The sequence below is a fragment of the Clytia hemisphaerica genome, unplaced genomic scaffold (genome assembly GCF_902728285.1).
Source record: "Clytia hemisphaerica strain Z4C2 unplaced genomic scaffold, Clytia hemisphaerica genome assembly, whole genome shotgun sequence".
Classification (NCBI taxonomy): domain Eukaryota; kingdom Metazoa; phylum Cnidaria; class Hydrozoa; order Leptothecata; family Clytiidae; genus Clytia; species Clytia hemisphaerica.
In genome coordinates, this window is record NW_027103573.1 from 350,608 (window position 1) to 372,637 (window position 22,030).

Here is a 22,030-nt window from a genome sequence, read left to right on the forward strand (position 1 = left end):
AGTTATTTTCGTACGCTAGCGCTAATTTTATTTCATCATTTCTAATCTGTATGTCCTGAAATAAGCGGAACATGAATTTCTAAAAAAAGATCTTTGCAAATTCGAACTTCTCTTAATCGAATCTTTATACAATTGGAATTAATTCCCAGTCTCCGTCCAAAGGGCAACCCTCGTAAAATTCTTTCTGTAATTTGAGCAAATAAGTCTTTGACTTCGAATTAGCGAGAGTTAATTTTAATGTGTTTTATCTGTTTCTTTGACTCTCTAGAAAATTCAAAATTGAAGAAAGATCTTCATAAAATGTTAAAACCCTTCTTGCTTCGACGCACCAAAAATGAGGTACGTTCAAATTTGTATTTTATATTCAGTTAGCCTGTACTAGACGGCTCCTTTCTTGAGCAGTAAAGTTCTGTTGATTTTCGAGGGAAATTCTCAGTTTCGGACCCGCGCGTGAATTCTGTTAGTGGCGGCAGACAAGAGGACGTCATTGGCCTCATTCTCACCTGACCGCCCTACTAGACTTAATCGACTCCATCTCGCTTTTTCTTTCTTCATTATGATCACACATGGGAGTAGGTTTTTAGTTTTTTTCCACTTAATCTACATTTGGGAAAGTAAAGCTAGATCCACACGACTTACATAAAGCCAGGCAGGCAAGGTAGATCTTTATCAAGAAAATCAAACACGAATAATCAAAATCGAACAACGGAAGAATTGGGCCAATTTTGAGTATTACATGAGAAATGAAACTAAATAACCTATTTCGGCCTCCCAACAAATGGCATTAAGAACCAACTTCTAGAACATTTAGCGCCTTGACGACCGAACATTTTGATGATATTTCTAATTTTTGGAGTTCTTGCAGTAAAATTCACTTCTAGATCGAAAAAGAGGTTGAGCTCAGTCACCAAGGAACAAAATAAAATTTGTTTTCTGTATAATTTAATAAAAAAATATTTGATGTAGTGCAGTTCCAGAAAAAAAACATTACCCCCCCCCCCCCCCTGTGGACCACAGGGTTTTTTGGATTTTTTTTTCACTTGGAAATCCTGAGAAATTTTGAAAAAGGTATCGGAAAATCCAAGATCTTTCCTTATAAAATCTTAAATGTTTATACGGAAATCATGAAGTTTTTCAAAAGTTAATTGTTACGGAAAATCCATGCCGTCCACAGGGGGTTGACGGACTATAACTGAACGTCGCTAGCATTTTGTAGTCCCTATACTGTAAGTCCAAAGATTTGCTTTTCTTTGGCTCTTTGTTGATTCGTAGTGTTGCTACTTACACTGAACTCCAGAAGAAAGATCTGAATGGACATCTTCGCCACAAGCTGATCTGCAATTTTTGCTGTCGCTGAGATTGCGATGTGTCTAAAAATTACGAGACGTCGAAGTGAAAATTCCTAGCTTAAAAACTTAACCTCAAAAGATGATAATTTGTAGACGTCTTTTTCAGTCAGTCTTTTTACCTAAAAAAAAAATCCTTCAAAAATTATTTTTATAAGCCCGTCTTTTACTTGATGGAAAAATTGTTTCCATACTGAATTTCCGCTGAATTCTCCGTGCCGAAATACGTAACTTCAGATTATAATTACATTCAGTAAACTAGATCTTTAGAGTGAAAATCATCAGGGGCCGCGGCTCCACTTTGAAAGTGATAGGGCCACGATATACTGACTAAGAAGGCGCCACCATGGTTTGGGCGAACAGGCGAACATTTTTTAACTATAGCCCTTCTAGATCGCCTAAAACAGGCCTGTTTTAAGGTTATTAAAACAGAATTTGGCTTGGTTAATAAATTTTCTGTTTATGCTTTGAAAAAATGTGGTCCCCCGCTGCCGCGGTGCTTGATCATAATTTCCCTAGATATGGTTAGACTTTATGGATTGAAAGTATGAAAATTCATTTGAAAGTGACGTATTGGCTGTTATTACGTCACTTACAACCAATCCTGACCAATCAGCTGTTGGGTCCGTGATGTAATGTCAGAAGACATTGCAATGGTGCATATCATTAATTGATGTTAATCTTTCAACTTTGACTTTTAGGTCGTTTTGGACTTGCCAGGGAAATCTGAGGTCGTGTTGTATACTGGCATGACCAAAGAACAGAAGAAATTATATAAAACCATCTTAACCAAAGATATTGGTAGGACTCTATCACATTTTTTTTTTTTTTGGAACTACCCCGGTGGAGGTGCTATAAATTAACCGTTGTCCATTCGTCCGTTCGTTATGAGCTTTTCTCGAGATTGACTCATTAGTTTTGCATAACTCCCTGTTTTTGATTCCATCACGAAATCTTTTTTGGCTATTTTGGGTAACATTTTGGGACTGTACACACTCTAATTCACAGACACCAATATAAAATCATTTAACATGGAATATCTTTCGAATTTCTTTAATTTAAAACATTTGGGAATCAGTCAAGATTTCTTAACTAGTATACCAGAGATGTGCAATATCCTCATTTACAATGACTGATAATAAGATCAGCGGAATAACTCTCACAAAAAAGGATTTCGAGAGCTGTCATAATATAACATTTATAGACTTGAAAAACAATGAGATTGATACTTTTGAGCCTGGCGCTTTTGTGATCATGAGAACCTTAAAACATCTGTAGCTCGGTTGGAACAAGATTAAAACATCGAAAAAGATACTTTCCATGGTCTTGCTAGATTGGAAGAGCCTGATTTGACTTATTTATAACGAAATATCAACCATTGAACCTGGAGCTTTTAATGATTTCAAGATTAAAATATTGAGGAAATATACTTTCCTCGGTCTTATTTGATTGGAAGAGCTTGATTTGTCACAACGAAATTGAAGCCATTGAATCAGGGGCTTTTCAAAATATCCAGGGTTAAGAGAAACTTAAGTTTCATAGGAACAAGATTAAAGCTTTGAAAACGATTCTTTCTTCTATTTACCTGGATTTTAAGAACTTATTCAGTCAAATAATGAAATTGAAACCATTGAATCTGGAATTTTTAAAAATATCAAAAGCTTAACAAAACTTGATCTAAAAACTTCATTCAAATTTTCTCATGCAATCACCAAAGTTCATTTAGAATTCTAGACACCTTTTATCCTTTTGAATTACTGAGGTTCAAAATTGAACCTTACATCATACTTTGGGAAGCATGAAACGCCCTTAACCTTTGAAGGAACTCTTAGGGTAGGACTCTTACCTTGACCCCCCCCCCTTTGGATATATTTCACTGTTTCTTATATGCTATGAGAAACAACCCTGTCATACACGCTTTTTTTTTATAAGAATAATTTCTTTAAGAATATCAGGGTGAGATTTCAGAGTTAGAACAATAGAAAAATAAGAATAATGCTCACCATCAGCCAAAGTACACTATTCTTATAAAAAAGCGTGCACTGATTGTATGGCAGGTCTGGTGCACATATAATGCAAATTTTACCAAGAGGTTGTGGATGTTTGTGAATTTTGAGTTGTTTTTAGGATGTACACTTGAAAGGTTGATGGAATAGTGGACAGAGATGGTCCAAAGGGGTGATTGCCATTGTGTGGTTTTCTCTTGACAGTTAAAATAAATGTCAAACTTTGTCCAATGTCTATTTGAGTCTATTTTTCTCTACTTTCTTACCAGGTGCTTTCAACCAAGAAACAGGGCAAAAGACACGACTATTAAATGTTTTGATGCAATTGAGAAAATGTTGCAATCATCCTTATATTTTCCCAGGTAAAATATGTTTTTTCTGTTTTTGACATTTTAAACCGTATTTCATCAATTCCGCTGCAATTTTCGAGATTTTAGGTGCGGCGCTCTTTGTCTTACGAGTCCAAGCTAGGTTTGAAAGAACTGAAAAATAGAAACAATCTATGTTCGATTACTTTCGATGTCTTTGGTACACCAATAGCTTTACCCCCTTGCCTTATATGAAACGTATGTTTGTCTAAAATAATAATAGTAATAGTAATAATAACGAATGTTTTAAGTGGCTGGCTCCGAAAAATCCTCGAGCTTTTAGAGCGTCAGCTCAAGAATTGTTTCACAAAGGGCCACTACGAACAGAACAAGAACAGTAACAAGAAGGAACTGGAAAATTGAATAAATAATTGGAGAATCAGGTGAAAAAGGGTTTTTTTTGGCGCTACTCTTGAAAGACACTATCGATTCAGCATCACGGCATTCCCTGGGTATGCAAAATCAAAATTCAACTTGAATGTCTTATCGAATGATTTACTTTCTTGTTCCAGGGGTAGAACCAGAGCCTTTTGAGCTTGGTGAACATCTTATCGAAACCAGTGGTAAGTTAAATTTATTTACGAAATTATCAAGAAAATGATATTTTAAGGAAAAGAATTTTCGCGGGAAGAATCTCTTAGGCAAATAAAGCAAATTCTTTGCATGCGAAACTTCGCGAGAATTTTTTTTTTTGCGATTTTGGAGAATTTATAAATTCTTTTCATTCCAGACTTTTAATGATTTCTATGATATTAAACTTATTTTCTTCACACCAAATCACTGGTGTTCCCTTTTCCCCGTTTTCCCTTTTTTGTTCACACTTTCCAATTTAATTCTTCCTTTTAATTTTTCCCTTAAAATTGTGAATTTACTTTATTTTACGTAAAATTAATCAAAAATATATTTCATTCTAAATTTCAAACATTTTCTCTCAGGAAAGCTCGTTATTCTGGACAAGCTATTAAAGTTCTTAAAGAAGGGGTAAGATCTTCCAAACAGCTGACCTTGTTTGATAGCCCGGACTTTTAAGTCTGAGTCAAATACATATTTTATTACAATTTTCTTGATTGTGGATTTTCTAAATTCCAATTATAACTTCCTCCACATTTCAAGCTTCTGAAAAGACGTGAATACAATCAACGTCATATTATTTTTGGTACAAAAGGGAAATTCCATCAAAATTTTATAACCGCAAGTGGTTTTGATGTGCTTTAACTTACGGTTAGAAAGTAGAGTTAAACTCGGACCTATAACATGAGACCTTGGACCTTAGAATCCCAGGATCTTAAACCTCAAAAATGTTCTAAGCCACTCTCACGCCCTCTCAATTCGAAAAATCTAACGAGATAAAGTGTAATACTGAAGTCGCGATTCTCGTCCGAGCTTAGACGATCCTATCGTCTACACAAGATCACTAAAAAAGGGAATAGTTTAGGAGAGGCGTGATAAATTCGGGTGGAGTAAGCAGTGGCGGAGATGTTTACAGTGTAGACGATACCAATTTGGCGCAAAAGCAAAAAAACTGAAAAAAGCCGTGGATTTGCCTTTGCGTATTATTGACGATTCGGTTCGGTCATTTTCAAAACATTCGAAAACGCACAACAGCATCAACTTTTACTTTTCTATGGCTGAAGAAATTTCTTGCATGAAATTCTTTTCTTTATGGGTTTATTTTGTAGCTCAAATTTAGAATGTTAGTTTGCAATTTATTTGCAACAAGTATTTAAATTTTAAGAGCCATGCTTCATATGTTTAACATACTTTGACTTCAGAAATAATCACCACAAAGACTAACAGGTTTGTTGTTAATATTTTTTACTTCCAACCTTCATTTTTCTTCTTTTTAACTACAGTATATTTAACTCAAAGACACCACACTTGCTGTACATTTAGTATCATTTTAAACACTTCCCTTCTGATAAAAACAGCTTTTTACCTTCTTTTCAATACTCCCTATTTTTGTTTTGTTAGAAATTCTACAAGTTACTAATTTTTAACTTTTATATTTTTTATATTTGACATGTTCAGTAGTATAGAAGTATAATTATAGCCACAGGAAATCATTTTGAAGTTTTTAATTTTTGTTTGTCTGGAAGATGGTATCAATTTGAAGGTAGACTATGTGCTTCTGGCAGCTAGAGAAGAGTTTTATTCTGATACAAAAAATCATTACAGGATAGTTTGACAATTGAAGACAATTTGTTTACAATATTTTCCACCATATTCTATATTTAAAGATAATTATATTCTGGCCTTAGGTGGAAGTTGTAGACGTTCATGGTACAGCAAGATGCTGTTATTGCTACCATACAATGCTACTTGAAAGTCTTATCCAAATCCTAGCTGGAAAAAATGATTATTTAAAAAAAGATAAAATATTTTATTTTCTCAGACGCATATCGTACTACATATTCTACAAATGGCCTTTCGATTGCTTTTAATCGGCTGATTGGAGTAAAAACTGAGCTTTTTCAGGGTTTCGAGAAATTAAACCAAAAAATGCCAGAACAAATTCTCACCCTAATTAAATTTTAAAAATTAAGGATAAAATTTTAGTTTTAGTTCTGTTTTGCTAACTTCTTTATATAAAAATTATACTGTCTGCTATTGCGAAACCATATTTTACATTAACTTATGTAGCATTAAAATTACCATAAATCCTAGAGCACTCTTCAGATTGACTTCAGATCTGGTGTGTCTACTCTCTGTACAGACTTGAAGAAATTTGCAAATAAAAAATGCCCAAAAGATACCCCAATCAAAATCTTGTTTTTTCAGCAAAGGGTGACAACAGTCAGACAGTTTCTTTTTTCAAACAGCCAAATTTCTTGTTAAAAAATTGCTAAAATTGGCATAATTCTGGAATTTTTTTACATGATATAAACATTCCTTTGCCACACAATTCACCAAATTTTGTTTGAGATATTCATTCAATCTGAAGTTATTTATAAAAAAATATAAGTCAAAAAATTATATATATGAAATATTTTAATTCCCGCAACCCAAGATTATGCTAAAAAATTTTGTCGCTGAATGTCTTGACCTGTAGTAGAATAGTAAAGGAATAACAATTGCTTGAGAATGTGTAAGTACAATTTTTACATTTTGGGGTAGCAACATGAGTATTTACAGCTTGCATTTGGCATTTGGCAGTACCATTTTTGATTGTTTTGACTGGTTTTATTCTTCATATAACGTACAGAACAATTTTCCAACCACGTTCTACTGGTTCAATTTCACAAATTTCACAAAATAACACGAAATAATTTTATAAAAAGGTATATAAGCAGTAGGGAAACTTATTACCAAAACCTTTTTGGTGATTTCACAAAAACATTTTTGGTTAACTCTTGATATGCACCATTGTGTCGTCCACAGCTGATTGGTTGAAAGTGACGTATTGACTTATTTTACGTCACTTACAACAAATCACCTATTGGGTATATACATGATGTAATGTCAGAAGACCTTGGAATGGCACATATCATGAATTTGCAGTGAATAGGTGCAATTCATGAAAAATTTCAACCTTTCACAACGTGAATTTGCCAAAAAATTATGATGACTTTTAAACGTTTTGTTTTTCATGTACTCGTACATCTGGAATTAACTGAATATAAACTACGTTCTGGTTCAATTAATTGCCCCTACCTAACCTAAGAACACCCTCTTTTTACTTTTCGAGAAAAATCTCAAAGAAGCTTGTCCATGTCCATTGAAGTGGCAATCTGAACACCCAATAAATAAGAAGAATTAGAATTTGTAACACCAGTTCTAAAAGGTTCTATTCCTAGAAACTTGGGAAAATGAAATACTAGATTAGAAACAAACATGAAAAAATATACATGAAGGAAAGTATTTTCAATCAAAAATCAAAAAGTAGTTTGAGGTATAAAGTAGTTGAGAATAGAGTGAGAGCTCGCTCACATAAACCACATAAAGGCACAAGCTGAAAATTTTAAGGAATGGAAAGAATGGAAAACATACCTGATTAAAATGGAATCTTGAGGGGAAAGTCAGTCAGGTTGTTGTTCATATTCAAAAAGATTTTTCCAAAAGCAAATCTTGAGGAATCTAATCCCTACTGACACACTAAAGACTTATATACTGTACACAAAAATTCATGCATAAAAAGACTAATAAAAGTAAAAATAATTGTTCTCCACCATGAAAATAAATCTCATTTAAAACAATCTGAGTGAAATTTCATCAGCCATCTTTCTCAAACGTTTAGCTGTTTGCACTGTTTGCACTCAGTTCGAACAAAAAACGCAAACGGAAAATCTCGAAAACCCGCTGACCTCTCTCAGAGGTCAGTCAGGCAAAATCGTTTGAGTGAAGGTGCGCCAAATTGGTATCGTCCGTTTCTTCGAAACTCTCCCGCCGATTTTTTTCCGTATACCGCCATAACGCCATACCGCCATTTTTCCCGCCTTTATTATCACTGTAACGGACGATAACATCGTCTAGTCCGAGCTTTGAACACTAATAAAATGTCAAAGGTTTTATTTTTACACAAGTGTTCCCGTTTCATATCATACACCTATTTCATATCAGGACAGTGTCTGCCCATTGTTATATTATGCAGATATAAGCAAAAAATATTTTTCTTTTCCTCTTTCTGACCAATCTTGCTCCACATCCTGGTCAATTCAATGTGAAAAAGCTTGTGAATTAAAATTGATGATTAAGCAAAGGATATCACTCTTATTTAAAAACAAAACCTTAGAATACCCAAAGTTGTCAATATGTGTGGACTCAATGTTAGGTACAATTCGGAGCCACAGACTAATACAAACAAGTTTTATCGTGATCCTTTTGAAAATTTGAACTAAATTTTTCTTTACAGTGGGCACAAAGTGTTGATATTTTCTCAAATGACTACCATGTTGGATATTGTTCAAGATTACTTAGGATATCGAGGTAAGATATTTTTTGTGTAAGTAGTTGTACGTAAAAGAAAAAACTGATTATCAAACTAAATATAAGATGTGTGGACACAAGTTCTCGGAAAGAGGCAAGTTGGAAAAATGCAGGCCCTTATTGAGGGTAGATGGGATATTTCTTAATATAAAAAATGATGCCTCGTCATCTAATTAGTGACGCGCATGAATGGATTAACGAGATTCCCACTGTCCTTATCTACTATCTAGATTTTAGGGCCTAACAAATGAAGATATTGAACAAAAAGCTCAAAAGAGACAATGGAAGCTCAAAGAAAAAGGCCACTCACACTACAGATTCTTTCACCTTTTTTTTTGGAAATTTGTTCATTTCCAGTGTTGTCTTTTAAATAATACACAATATCTTAGGTCTAGTTTAGACGGCTCACTTTTCACCCTTGAAAAAGGTTGAAAGAAGATATCACATTGACGTCAAAAGAGGGCAATGCATTGACTTTAGATAGTCCACTTTATGCTCACCTCAATTCACCATTAGAATAGGCAGGGCGAAAAATGGGCCGTCTAAACTAGATCTTAGTCTTTAATTTTTAACCTGAGTGCTGCTGGTTCTTCCGTTGTAGAGTTGAAAATATTGATTTTGTTAGCTGAGAACACTGAAAATGTTTTATATTTAAATCTGCTGTTTTGATAAACGCAAAGAAAAATGAATTCTCTTAAAAAGGATTATAAAGTCGGCCTCTCAAAAGATTCTGCAGCGGAAAAAAAAATTCTCTATTTTTTGATAGTATTCGAATAAAATGGTGGCTTTGTGCTAGTTGAAAAGGTAATCGTCAGCCGTGCAAAATTACTCGAATCTGATTGGTTTAGAGGAGTGCGATTAATCGTTAATTGCACTATTACCACTTTTTGCGCTCTTTTTCGCTTTTTTCTTTAATTATAAGTTCGAATCCAAAAAAAAAATATAAGAAGGATTATTCTTTTTTATGAATTTAGTCCTCATACTTCAAAAATTCGCTTTGTGTACATAAGTTGCATTGCAATTCGAATGTAAAAAATTTTCCCTTTTTCTAAAAAAAACCATGATTTACTAAGGATTATTTACAGACGATTACCTCGGAATCGTATGTTTTGTCGTGCAATTAACGATTAATCACTCGTAACAAAGGAGAAAATGGAAGCTGATTGCGAGAGTTTATTCAGGCAAAAGAATTTGAACACGGATCTGGAGTAATATCGAGGATTATGTACTCTTAGGTTCCAAATAAACGGGCCCCCCCCGCTTGTTAATTTTTCGAAAATTTTCCAACCCCCCCGGACCTTATTAGGACCCCCCCGTTTATTAATGTCTAAGAATATTTTCAGCTGTCAAAGAGAAGGCCCCTTATTTTGCTCTAAATAGCCTGATTTTAGCCTATTTTTACCTTATTCTTGGGTTTCAGAAGTACAATTTCCAACCCCCCGGCAATTGGGGTCCCCCCGTTTATTAAAATCTAGAAAATTTTCCAACCCCCCGTTTTATTCGAAACCCCCCCCCGTTTATTTGGAACCTAAGAGTATGCTCTTTCGTGAAAGTTTCTTCTAACAAAATTATGGATTACTAAACTATGGATTGTCAAGTTAATATTTTGTTTCTCAACCATCAAGAAATTACAAAGATATAAACATAGTAGGATAAAATAACAAAGAAAGACTTTTGATTTTCTTATTTTATCATTCTAAGCTTTATTCATGACATAAGGAAGACTGGTCACTTGTCATAATTTTTATTGTTTAGATTTAAAAATACTAGTGGGTGCTTCCGTATAATATATGTTTAGATTCAACCCGCCCACGGGCAAGTGTGCGTGATCCACCAACAAGGTCTGGGATTTTTCGAATTTTCGTCTAAGAATTCCTCTCCGTCTTCATCCGCCTCTTCATCATCGAAAACCTCTCCTGCTCGGTAGTCTGAATGAAAAAAAAAATTCTGAAAAGATCAAACACTACACTTGGATAATTTTTATATCAAATCATCACACCTGAATTTTTCGAGTTCCAGTAGCATAGACTGGAGGGGTTCAAAATATATCTCTTTTCTGATTGACTAATTAAAAAAGAACAATAGGGAAGCTGCACTGCCTAGCGAAAAAAGTTGAAAAGTTTCAACTCTTGCGCTAAAAGCAACAGCCTTTGAAGGCTTAATTTATGTAATTTATGCAAGAATTAAGCCGTGCACTTGTTTGCCGACCATAAAATGCTGAGTGGGTAGCGGCCTTTAATTAATGTCCAGTAGTCGCTTTAAACCTTTTCTTCTTTTTTGCTAACATGTGGAAACCTCCCTCAAGGGAATTAGCCCTACTGCACTGACATGGTTTTCATATTGTAACTAAAACGAGTTCACAATTAATTAAAAGGAATAGTCTATAGAACGTGTATACGCGTCAGTATAAAGGAAAATCCACAGATTTATAAAGCCCAAAGAGCTAGATGTCGTTCTTCAAGCCATGGCAGGCAAAAAAACTGACTAGTGGAAAAAATATAGTTGCTATTGTTTTCGAAAACCCGCGAGACTTCTGATTGGTCAAGCACTGAAATTCTATTGTAATGTCACGTGACCTAGGTAGGATTTTCTACCTAACCACAGCACACTTTTCAGCCGAAGCACGACATCTACTCCTTCGGGCTTTATAAATCTTTGGGAAGATCACGGTTACTCACTGTTAATGGCTGGCTCCACATCGCCGTCCTCTAAAAAACCATCTTCTTCCTTCCAATTCTCTTTAAAGCTTTTTGGGGCTCCTTAAATAGAAGATCAAACTTTTTGGACTTTTTGGACTTTTTGGACCTGCTGAGAGACTTTATTTTCAAAAATAACCTTTAGAATTAATTAATTTAGGCGAGAACAATTTAAATTGTTGTTCTACGGGCAGATCGTTAGAAAAATATGGGTCGGTCGGTCGGTAAAATAAGAATAATTTTTTTATTTATCAGGGTTGGTAAGGTACTGAAAATATTTTCCCAAAAATTCAATTTTTTTATTTTCGATGAAGATCATAATAAAATTTTAGTGTATGAAATGCTTGATATTCTAAATTTTTCAATTTCTTGAATTAATTTGAATTATTCAAATTTAATTCTTACAAATAACTAGTGTGTAAAATATATTGCAGTGGAAATTCAATATTATTATTTTTTGATTTTAGCAAAAATAGGGTCGGTCGGGCCCGTAGAACAACAAATTAAATTGGTCTCGCCTTATCGGCCTCTTTATACACCGGCACTACGCCGGTCCCTTCTACTTTGGCTCTTTACCCGCCAATGCCCTTTTAGTTTACGCCAAGTTAGGCTGCGATCAACGCCAAAATCTTGTTTGATAGTTTGATAGTTTTTTAATAGTTTTGTTGAAGATTAATAGTTTTAGTTAAGACTAAGAAAAGATATAAAAATCATATTTTAGTCTACTTAAATAAAAAATTAAGGACGCTTTTAAGTTAAGAATGTACAATGCCAGTCCATTCCCTAATAAGGGCTAGTGTAGATTCTTAATGTTGTCCACTGAGATGATTTCAAGTTTTCGGTTTTGAAAATTAGGGGTCAATACACCTTTTCGACCGTAGCCGCCAATTGCCGCGTGGGCATTTTTTTGTCCGTTTTACCACCCTAAAACCGTCCCAGTCTTTTTTTCGCACCTATAGACAATAGAAAAAGGTTTAAAAAAAGAATTGGATCGAGTTAAATGAAACAATAAAGTGGTACGCGCCTGACCGCGTGACTACGGTCGAATAGGTATACGAAAAAGGCAAATCTAATTTCCCCAACGGTAACAAATGCCGGCAGAAAAAATGAAAAGATTTCTTGTTACCGTGTATTAAGCTGGTAGAAAAAACAAGTAACAACATAACAGGTAGTGTCTTCATTTTTATGTTCTTTCGAGTACGCGTGCAATTTGTAATCTCTCCTTCGTTTGTTCTGTGCTGTGCTGTGAGTGTGCTGTGCTGCTACATATCTTTTATACTGCTGCAATTTGTTGTTTTTTCCCTTTTTACTACACGTTTTTTATAGGAATAAACTATATAAGAACATTGGGTTTCGATGGCCAAAATTTTAAGAACAGGTTAGAACATTTTAAGGCTTTGGGGAATCTAAAAGTATAGTACCCAATTTCTTTGGAAAATGGACCAAAATACTGACAAAACGGGGAAAATAAGAACATGTTAAGGACATTTTTAAGCTTAAAACTCAAAAAGTTAAGAACATCCGAAGGCTTCAAGTATTTTTGATTCTCTTATAAAAAACGTGTATGACAATAAATCATTTTCCTAATCGTTAGATCGTGGTTTTATCGGTCACTTTAATTTGCATTTTATGTCTAGCCATCATCAATTTTAAAGTGATTTTACGGTTTTTTTACTACTCAGCTCATTAAGATCGTTCCATCCAACTAAAGCTGAAGCTGTCTATCATTATTGAAGACGCGGAAGTCAGCACGAATGAATTATCATCATTCGAAAAAAATTATCAGCTCATTAAGATCGTTCTATATTATCTGTGTTGAGAAATAAATACTTCCTTGTTAACCCCTTTTCAGTACCTTAATAAGTGAAGAAATTTTCGTACGAAGATATACTTTCGAGATGATTCCGTGGAAGCTGATTGCGAGAGTTTATTCAGGCAAAATAATTTGAACACGGATCTGGAGTAATATCGAGGATTATGTATGCTCTTTCGTGAAAATTTCTTCTAACAAAATTTCTTCCTTTTTTAAACTATGGTCAGAGTAGCAATATTTCTCAGTACAGCCCTCACTAACTGTTCATTATTGTATTAGTGTTGTTATTATTTAGAATTTAAGGAGAAAATGTTTAAGTTTCTCAAGTTTATTTATATTTAATTTTTATTTTTTAGTACAATTAGCCAACGAAAATCCTACATGAAACACAACCTTCCAAAGTCTCTCTCTAAGGATTACAAAATCTGAAAATTTCAAAGTATTCTCTCTGAGGGTCGGAAAATTCACCATATTTAGAAACTTTAAATAGCAAAAAATCTCTCTTAGGATAGAAAAGTTTTGGAAATCCCGGGTTTTTGGGCTCTAAACATTCGATTTTTTTGACGTCACTTTTAACTTTCGAAGCTGGAACTCACTAAGAAACGAGATGAAAAATTCCGGTTTTTTGTGAAGTGCTCGCTACTCTTAACCTTCCCCCGGAGTGCTCCTTAATTTACGTACAATATTACGAGGAACGGATTATTTATTGAATCAGATCTTTGAATACATCGTGTGGTATGAAAATGAGGCCTTTGGGTCAGCCTTCAAATTGTAATTATCTATCGTCGAGATAGGCCAGATTTACTAAAAATTATCTGAGACTTTCATAATTGTAGTAACTCTTTTACTTGCCAACTTTATTATTAGAGCAGATTTGTTCGATTCGATGGTTAATTTTTATAACCCGAGTGAACTAATTTCAAGAACGCCAATGAGAACATTTTAGGCTCAAATTTTCCACACAAAAAAAGCACGACTTCTCTTTCTTCATTTTCATCTTCATCCTTTCAAAAGAAAAATGTGCAAAACCTTCTGAGAAATAGTTTTTAAAGCAATTTTCCTAGCACCCTTTTCCCTCTAGAAAAAGTTTTGATGCCGTAATACTTGGGTGACAAACGTTTAGCTTTTAAGGACTACATTTTCATCCTTAAAACATTTTAGAGATGTCGAAATCATAATGGTTAAATGTTTCGACTGCTTCTGACTGGGTTTCTTCTTTTTGTTTTCCGCTTTTTGTACATCGTGTGCAAGAGACTCACAAATTAACTGAATTTATCTCTATTTCTCTTTAGAGTATACATATGAGCGGTTGGATGGGTCTGTGAGAGGAGAAGAAAGATTTTTAGCTGTCAATAATTTCAATGCCACTTCAGATACGTTCATCTTTCTGCTAAGCACAAGAGCTGGTAAGTGACAATCTTGGAATAACATGATTTAAAAGGAACAAGGCAACAAAAAACAAAAATAAGAACAAACCTGATCCTAGATACTAAATTTTAAGCAAATTCAAGTCAGTCAAATTAGTAAAATAAAGGACTAATAAAATACCTCAATCTCTATTAGAACATGTTGAGAACAACCTAAGGCTCAAAGTTCAATAAAAAAGAAAAAGTCCTAGCAAAAGTATACTGTTTCTATGTACCCTGAGTATCAGAGGTTGAGTTTTCAAAGAACAACCTCTGAAGACCTAGTATAGAAATTTTATTGCGCATGTTTCAATCTAATCACTGTAGAAAGAATCAAAGATGAAGAGCAAATATTACCATATTAATGTCTAGCAGACTGTATCAGTATGCAGTTTACTACAGGGTGTCCGGAAAAAAAAGCATCGAGTCGTACCACTTCTATAGAAGGAAAGTTCTTGTGTGTGTTTCACTAAATTTGCAATGTTTATCAAAGTTTCTCTCTGTGTTAATTAATTGTCATGAGAGATCTTTTATGAATAACTTTTACAAAAATCAATTCTCAACTTTAACGTCATGAGAATTGTAAAGAAAGTTAATTGTTTTTAATCATAATAGTGAGGTTAAGTAAATCGGTAAAATCACGACGACGAACGAAAATTTAACAGGCTAGGGAGTTTCAACCAATCAAATTTCGTATTTTCACTAGCCTATTACATTTTTCGTCCGTCGTCGTGATTATCCTGGTATGCTTAACCTCAGTAATGACTGTTGTAAAGACAATTGTTGTGTTGGTATATATTTTCTTACATTTTATTAAACACACGCAGCAACCTTCTACTCAGAATCATATTCGAACTCGATACTTTTTTCCGGACACCGTGTATTTACGAATTTCTAAGAAACCTTCAAGTGTAATCTAATTGAGTTTCTTTCAAAAGAAATCTTCTACATGATTCCCAAAGGTAAAACAATAATTACTAAACTATTAATTATGGTAATGTTACTTCAATGGAATCGAAATAATAGACACAAATCTTTATGTTATGGTCCTCTATCACTGACTCTTTTTAAAAAGCGTTGATGATATTTCTGAGTTGTGTTTTTAACGACGCGAAAAAAATTATCAATCTTGGATGGTCGTCCGGGTTACTTTTCTCTGCGTTGATTGCACATTGAATAGAATCTCGATTGATCGGCACAGGTCAATATATGATTTTGGCATGTGCTTTTCACGGTAGTTTTCATGGCATTCTAAATCTGCTACAATCAGTGACAAAATACTTGGCACAAAAGGGAAATTCACCGGGGTGTTTTGAAACCACAATCGATTTGTAAGTGCTCTAAAGTAGGTTGGAAGGGCAGAGTTTTAACGCTAGACTTAAGACTTAGGATCTGAGGATCCAAAAGTTCAAAAATGGTCCAGTAGGGCTTGAAATATAGCCTAGAAACCAATAAATCCCTCCCAGATCGAAATAATCGATGAAATCAAGTTGAAGGCCTGAAATTGACATTTTCGCTCGAACTTCAATTTTTGAAAAATGGTAAATAAGCCAAAAGTACCAAAATATTATGGCACTGATTGTAGATACATTTGATATACTACAGGGTGTCTGGAAAGAAAGTATAGAGTTGGAACATGATTCTGAGTAGAAGGTTGTTGCTTGTGTTTAACAAAATGTAAGAAAATATATACCAACACAACAATTGTTTTTACAACAGTCATGATTAAAAACAATTAACTTTCTTTACAATTCTCATGACGGTAAAAGTAATCCATAAAAATGTCTCATGACAACCAATATGATACAGAGAAAAACTTTGATAAACATTGCAAATTTAGTGAAACACACATAAGAACTTTCTTTCTATAGAAGTGTGTGAGAAGGCTAAATACGGTAACTACAGTTGCTATGCCGATCATGTTGTTTTGTTTTTTTAACTATGGAGCGATGATTTTGATGATGACATGATTGTTTAACTATATGCAGCGATGGCCAAGTGGTTAAAGGCGTCAGCATCTCAAACCAGGGATTCGCAGTTCGAATCCCGCTCCTTCCAATGATCCGTTCAGTTCAGTTCCGTTCAGTTCATAGATAGCCGAGCCGAGCCGGCTGGCCATGGACCCCGTGAAAACAATCGAAAGACTTCTAAAAGTCCTAGATTACTGGGCTATCCACGTAAAATACACAGGAAAAAATGTTCGAATTCCATGGCTGGAAAAATAACATTTTCAGGTGGGGATTTATTTTTACCCTGGAATTTTTTTGCTTGATTTTCTAAGAAGGCTGGAATAAAAAACAACGGGCGTGAAAATTGTTCTTTTCCAGCCTTTCGACACAAAAACTTTTGTCTGGAATTTCATAATTTTCCAGGTGGAAATTTTCCAGGCTGGAAAACAGTAAAATTCAGGTGTGACTTTTTTACCATTATTTTCAAAAAAATTAGTGACTTGGAAAATCCACCCCTTATTTGATAACTTTCCAGGTGGGTAATTTTCTGGGTTGGAAAACAGCCAAATTCAGGTCGGATTTTTTTTGCTATTATTTTTCAAAAAAAATTAGTGACTTGGAAAATCCACCCCTAATTTGATAACTTTCCAGGGTGGTAATTTTCCGGGTTGGAAAACAGCAAAATTCAGGTGTGGTTTTTTTGCCATCATTTCCAAGTAAAAAGTGGTCTTGGAAAATCCACCCCTTTTTTGATTAATTTCCAGGGTGGCAATTTTCCGGGTTGGAAAACAGCCAAATTCAGGTCTGATTTTTTTTGCCAATATTTTTCAAAAAAAATAGTGACTTGGAAAATCCACCCCTAAATTTCATAACTTTCCAGGGTGGTAATTTTCCGGGTTGGAAAACAGCAAAATTCAGGTCGGATTTTTTTTGCCGATATTTTCAAAAAAATTAGCGACTTGGAAAATCCACCCCTAAATTTGATTACTCTCCAGGGTGGTAATTTCCGGGTTGGAAAACAGCAAAATTCAGGTGTGATTTTTTTTGCCGATATTTTCAAAAAAATTAGCGACTTGGCAAATCCACCCCTAAATTTGATTACTCTCCAGGGTGGTAATTTTCCGGGCTGGAAAACAGCAAAATTCAGGTGTGATTTTTTTTAGCAATATTTTCAAAAAAATTAGCGACTCGGAGAATCCATCCCTTATTTGATTAGTTTCCAGGGAGGTAATTTTCCGGGTTGGAAAACAGCCATATTCAGATGTGATTTTATAAAAATTGAAAATACTATTTGTTACACTTAACTAATTAGTTACGATTTTTGGTATGTTTACAAAAACTGGCAAACGCGAAATTTGATACCAATGAGGTAGGCGAAAAGCGGAAAATTCACAATGTTACATCAATTTATAAGTTGTTGAATTAAATTCCTTATATCATTGAAATTGATCGAAATTTTGGTAATTGGTTATTGGAACAGAATGTATAACAGATACATGGTCATCGTCAATTTTAATTTTTGAAATAAACAACGAGTATCCTAGAAAGAATATTAAAAATATACTTTTTTCTACAATACTAGAAATACGGTACGGTTATAGAGAAAAAATGCATTATAGAACTCTCCATTGTCCACTGTCGATCAGTTACCTATATTAGGTTATTGCAGAGGAATGTAAAGAGATGGAAAAACAGCTTTTTCTGATTACTCAAAGTTCAACGATCACTTCTATTGAAAATTCTATTGTAAAAACGTTGATAAGGTCATTAAATAAAAGTCCAGAATAGACGGCTCGCTATACAAATCGGACGGTTTTCTACATGATTTGACGATAAAAAGAAAATTTGTTTTCCTTTTTTGCCGATTACTAGTTCAATTTTTAAGTCCATTGTTTTCAAGAAGCTGTTTTCCATCTCTTTACATTCCTCTGGTTATTGTAAGGAGCTATTTACAAAGATAAAAATGTCACAAATAGATAAATTTGTCATCAAATGATAAATGAATAAAAAAACTTAATACAAAGTATCAAAGAACTTCATGTTCAAAATCAAAAATACCTCTGTTCAAATCAATAATAAAAAATAAGTCAACATCGCGAGGGTAAGCAATTACGGCACGTTTAATTTTTTTGGCCGATGTAATGGACTCTACGTTGGCGGTACGATATATAGAGATATCTTTTACGGTGTCACCAGTATTTTCTAACATTTGCGCACGTACGTATTTGGTTCCTTCTCCTTCACCTTCCACCAATATAAATTCGGATATTTTCCCAATACTCTCGTCCTGAAACATCACAAAGGACTCCAGCTTGACGTGGGACATCTTGCCAGGAAAGTAACAAGATCGGTAATTTCTGTAAACTTCAACCTATAACTTAGAAAAAGCTCTTAACTACAATATTTGACCTCTTTGACTTCTATTTATTCTTTTTATTTTATCAACAGGTGGTCAAGGTTTGAACTTGATGACAGCGGATACAGTAATTTTTCTTGATAATGATTTCAACCCACAAAACGATTTACAAGCTGCCGCAAGAGCTCATCGGATTGGTCAAACCAGGTCAGGGATACGAGAAGAAAAAAACTTTACTTTGACCGACTACAGAGGAAAAATATTTTCAATATTAATACTTTCTTACTGGAACATTTCAAAATCGATTTACTTGAACTTCTTGTTTTTCAATTTTGGGATTTCGGGATTGTTTTTAGCAAGTAAATTTTGGCTTTCAAAAAGATTAGTGGCTCAATAAAAATAATAACACTACCTCAAATTTACCTTCTTAAACATTAAAACGCCAAGTTTTTGGATTTTCTTTGCCCTTGTGAACTATACATTTTTATGGTACTCGTTTTTTATTTTACTGTATTTTGCAGACCAGTAAAAATCATTCGATTGGTCTCCAAGAACACTGTGGAAGAAATCATCCTTAAACGAGCTGAGCAGAAGTTGAAGTTGACAAATTCTGTTGTGGAGGGAGGCCAGGTGAGATTTTTGGAGCATAAATTAAAGACCGGTCTCTTTACCAGTGCCCAGCTGGCACACAACGTTGTTTCAACGTCCATCTAACGTTATATAGACGTTGTGAACGTTAGATAAACGTTGAAACAACGAATAATGAATAGGATTAAATAGTTTGCCTGGGTGAAGGAACATTCACTTGCCAAGTAAATCACAGCATCGAGTGGGAATCGAATCCCGATCTTCTGGATGGCAGTTAAGATTGATAGCCACTACACTACTGGGCCACATTTCAGGATGAGCTAGAGTTTTTATAAGATACTTCACTAATTGGTCATTTGAAGTGATAGAGATGACACGTTCTTTAGAAAAAGTAACAAAATTGTTTTATTATTGGTTAACGACCAACCAAATCAAATAAGAGCTTGTAAAAACTCCAGCTTGTCCCCACATTTCACACCCGTAGCTTTATCCCTGTTTTCTAAGATTATCAAAATTATTCTCTCTCTAGTGACGTTAAAATTGATCGGGTTGTGTACATCTTTCTTAATTATGTTTTGTGTGTTTGTTTGTTTCAGTTTTCAAGTGTAAAAGCTGATGAGGTTCCAATAGAGGTATTTATTGCTCATTTCTCATACTCAGCATGTATCTTCGTAGAATCTTGTCGCTAAAAGTACACAGACCAAATTGAATGACTGTACTCTCAGATACCTTGCTTTTGCAGATTGCAGTAATCGGGAGGAGGCCCCTACATGACGGGATTTAGACAATGTCCCCTTGAGAAATAATACCGTAAATACTCTCCTAGGTGCCTAATTAACGGTGGAGTGGAGTGGGGGGGGGTTGGAATAAACGGGGGGGCTAATTTATTGGGGGTTCGAAATTGTTCGTCCAAATACCTAAATATATACCTAAATATGTTTGGAGTTAAATAAGGGACTCTTTTTTTGACAGCTGTAAATATTTTCAAAATTAACGGGAGGGGGTATTTTGCACCTGAGAATAAGGCTATAGTAAGTCTGATTTTATTTTGAGATAAGGGAATTTTCAGCTGAAAATTATTTAAAAAATATAAAAACTTTGTAATATAGGGTACGAAATATTAACATTTTAATATTTTCTTTTTTTTAGTTGAATAATATATTGAAGTTTGGTTTGGATGATCTATTCAATCAAGATTGGTAAGACGGAATATGACGTAATGTTTTCTTCGGATAAACACATCGTTTTTTGCCAGTAGTGGTTTATTTTGAGCAAATTTTCTCAAGCTTATATCTGTCACTACGCTGCTGGAAAAGCCGGGCTGTTTCCGTAGAAAACGTTACGTCATGGATATCAAAAGTAAAATACGAGTCTACTTTGCTTAAGCTTTGCTCGATCGGCAATTTGGTTTTAAAGTAATCCTACATTTAAGTTGGCAAATTTAAAAAAAAATCTAAATTTAAATCAGATACCATAATTTTAAAAAATATCAAACTTCTTCAAGACATTTAGTTGTCTTTCTTCTTTATTTTCGAATTTTCCTTAATATTTTCTATTTTATAGTATTCCACTCCTTATTATCTTTTCAACAATTATTCTCATCAATTATCCTTCAAACTGTCATTTCATTCAAATTCTATCAAAAGTTGCAACCTTTTTTGTCCCTGCTGCAGATTATTATTGGCACAAAGTTAGCGTTTATTAAGCTTAAAATCCAACTCCGAATTTACAAGTAGATAATTGCTTTAAACTCCCTTTTCTTTTCAGTGACGAAGAGAATAAAGTTGACCTCGAAAAGTATGCTTTGTATCTCTCATTTCAAAAAGTCAAATTTTTCATCTGGCCTTCTTTTTCATCATCATATTTGAAAAAGTCTTAACCCTTCGCCAATGACGAGTATATTGGTCATGGCCTATGTAATGCCCAGTTTGAGTTAGAAATCAACATTTTTGGTCTAACTCGTAGGAATTGGATTGGGCTTCATGGTCAAGCAAAAAAAAAATCAAACGTGAGTCTTTCTCCAGCGAGATTTGACGCCAAAAAGTCAAAAAAATGTAAAAATTTGACAAAAATCCACTTTTTTAAGATACTGCTTTAATTCTCCTAACCTACCCCACCCCCCCCTTTACCGCCGCCCAAGTTATTCAGTTATTCGGTACGATTTCGATGATTTTTTAGATTGGTTGGGAAGACTTCCAAAGGATGTTGGTCAACTACCAAAGAAGGTGACGGCGTTGCTAAGCAAACAAACGTCCAAGAAAATGAGCAAGGTTTTATCTTACACGCTTTTTTTTTAAGAATACACTTTATAAGAATGTCCATGATGAAAATGGCAAAAAAATTAAGAATAATGCTAAGAATATCACCATAATCATGGAATTTTGCTACTCAAGCTAAGAATGCCATTTTTAGAGCATTTTAAATAATTGAAAATGCTTATTCTTACAGCATTGAAAATTATTATAAATTGTCAATTACCCCCTAGTAAGGCTCACTCTTTACACAAAAATGCCATTTTATGCTTGAGACGTTTGTATTAAATATTAAATCTAGTTTAAATTAGGATCCTAACTTAAGAA

General features: G+C 34.2%; 1 protein-coding gene and 1 long non-coding RNA gene across 2 annotated transcripts in view; one reads left to right on the plus strand and one right to left on the minus strand.

The window, feature by feature from the left end:
* Positions 1–22,030, plus strand: part of LOC136801144 (chromodomain-helicase-DNA-binding protein 1-like) — a 48,381-nt gene that overhangs the window by 7,270 nt on the left and 19,081 nt on the right. Inside the window, exons 9-21 of the mRNA XM_067057767.1 lie at positions 269–339; positions 2,048–2,147; positions 3,622–3,714; positions 4,233–4,283; positions 4,656–4,701; positions 8,570–8,643; positions 14,445–14,558; positions 18,956–19,070; positions 19,385–19,493; positions 20,048–20,083; positions 20,601–20,650; positions 21,219–21,248; positions 21,630–21,721. Of these exons, the coding sequence (XP_066913868.1) occupies positions 269–339; positions 2,048–2,147; positions 3,622–3,714; positions 4,233–4,283; positions 4,656–4,701; positions 8,570–8,643; positions 14,445–14,558; positions 18,956–19,070; positions 19,385–19,493; positions 20,048–20,083; positions 20,601–20,650; positions 21,219–21,248; positions 21,630–21,721 (981 nt within the window). The remainder of the gene's footprint in view (positions 1–268; positions 340–2,047; positions 2,148–3,621; positions 3,715–4,232; positions 4,284–4,655; positions 4,702–8,569; positions 8,644–14,444; positions 14,559–18,955; positions 19,071–19,384; positions 19,494–20,047; positions 20,084–20,600; positions 20,651–21,218; positions 21,249–21,629; positions 21,722–22,030) is intronic.
* LOC136801090 (uncharacterized) lies at positions 10,321–12,567 on the minus strand. The gene is made up of 3 exons (XR_010845801.1): positions 12,466–12,567; positions 11,322–11,402; positions 10,321–10,571 (listed from the first exon to the last, which is right to left on the minus strand). It is a non-coding gene; the product is annotated as an uncharacterized lncRNA (long non-coding RNA).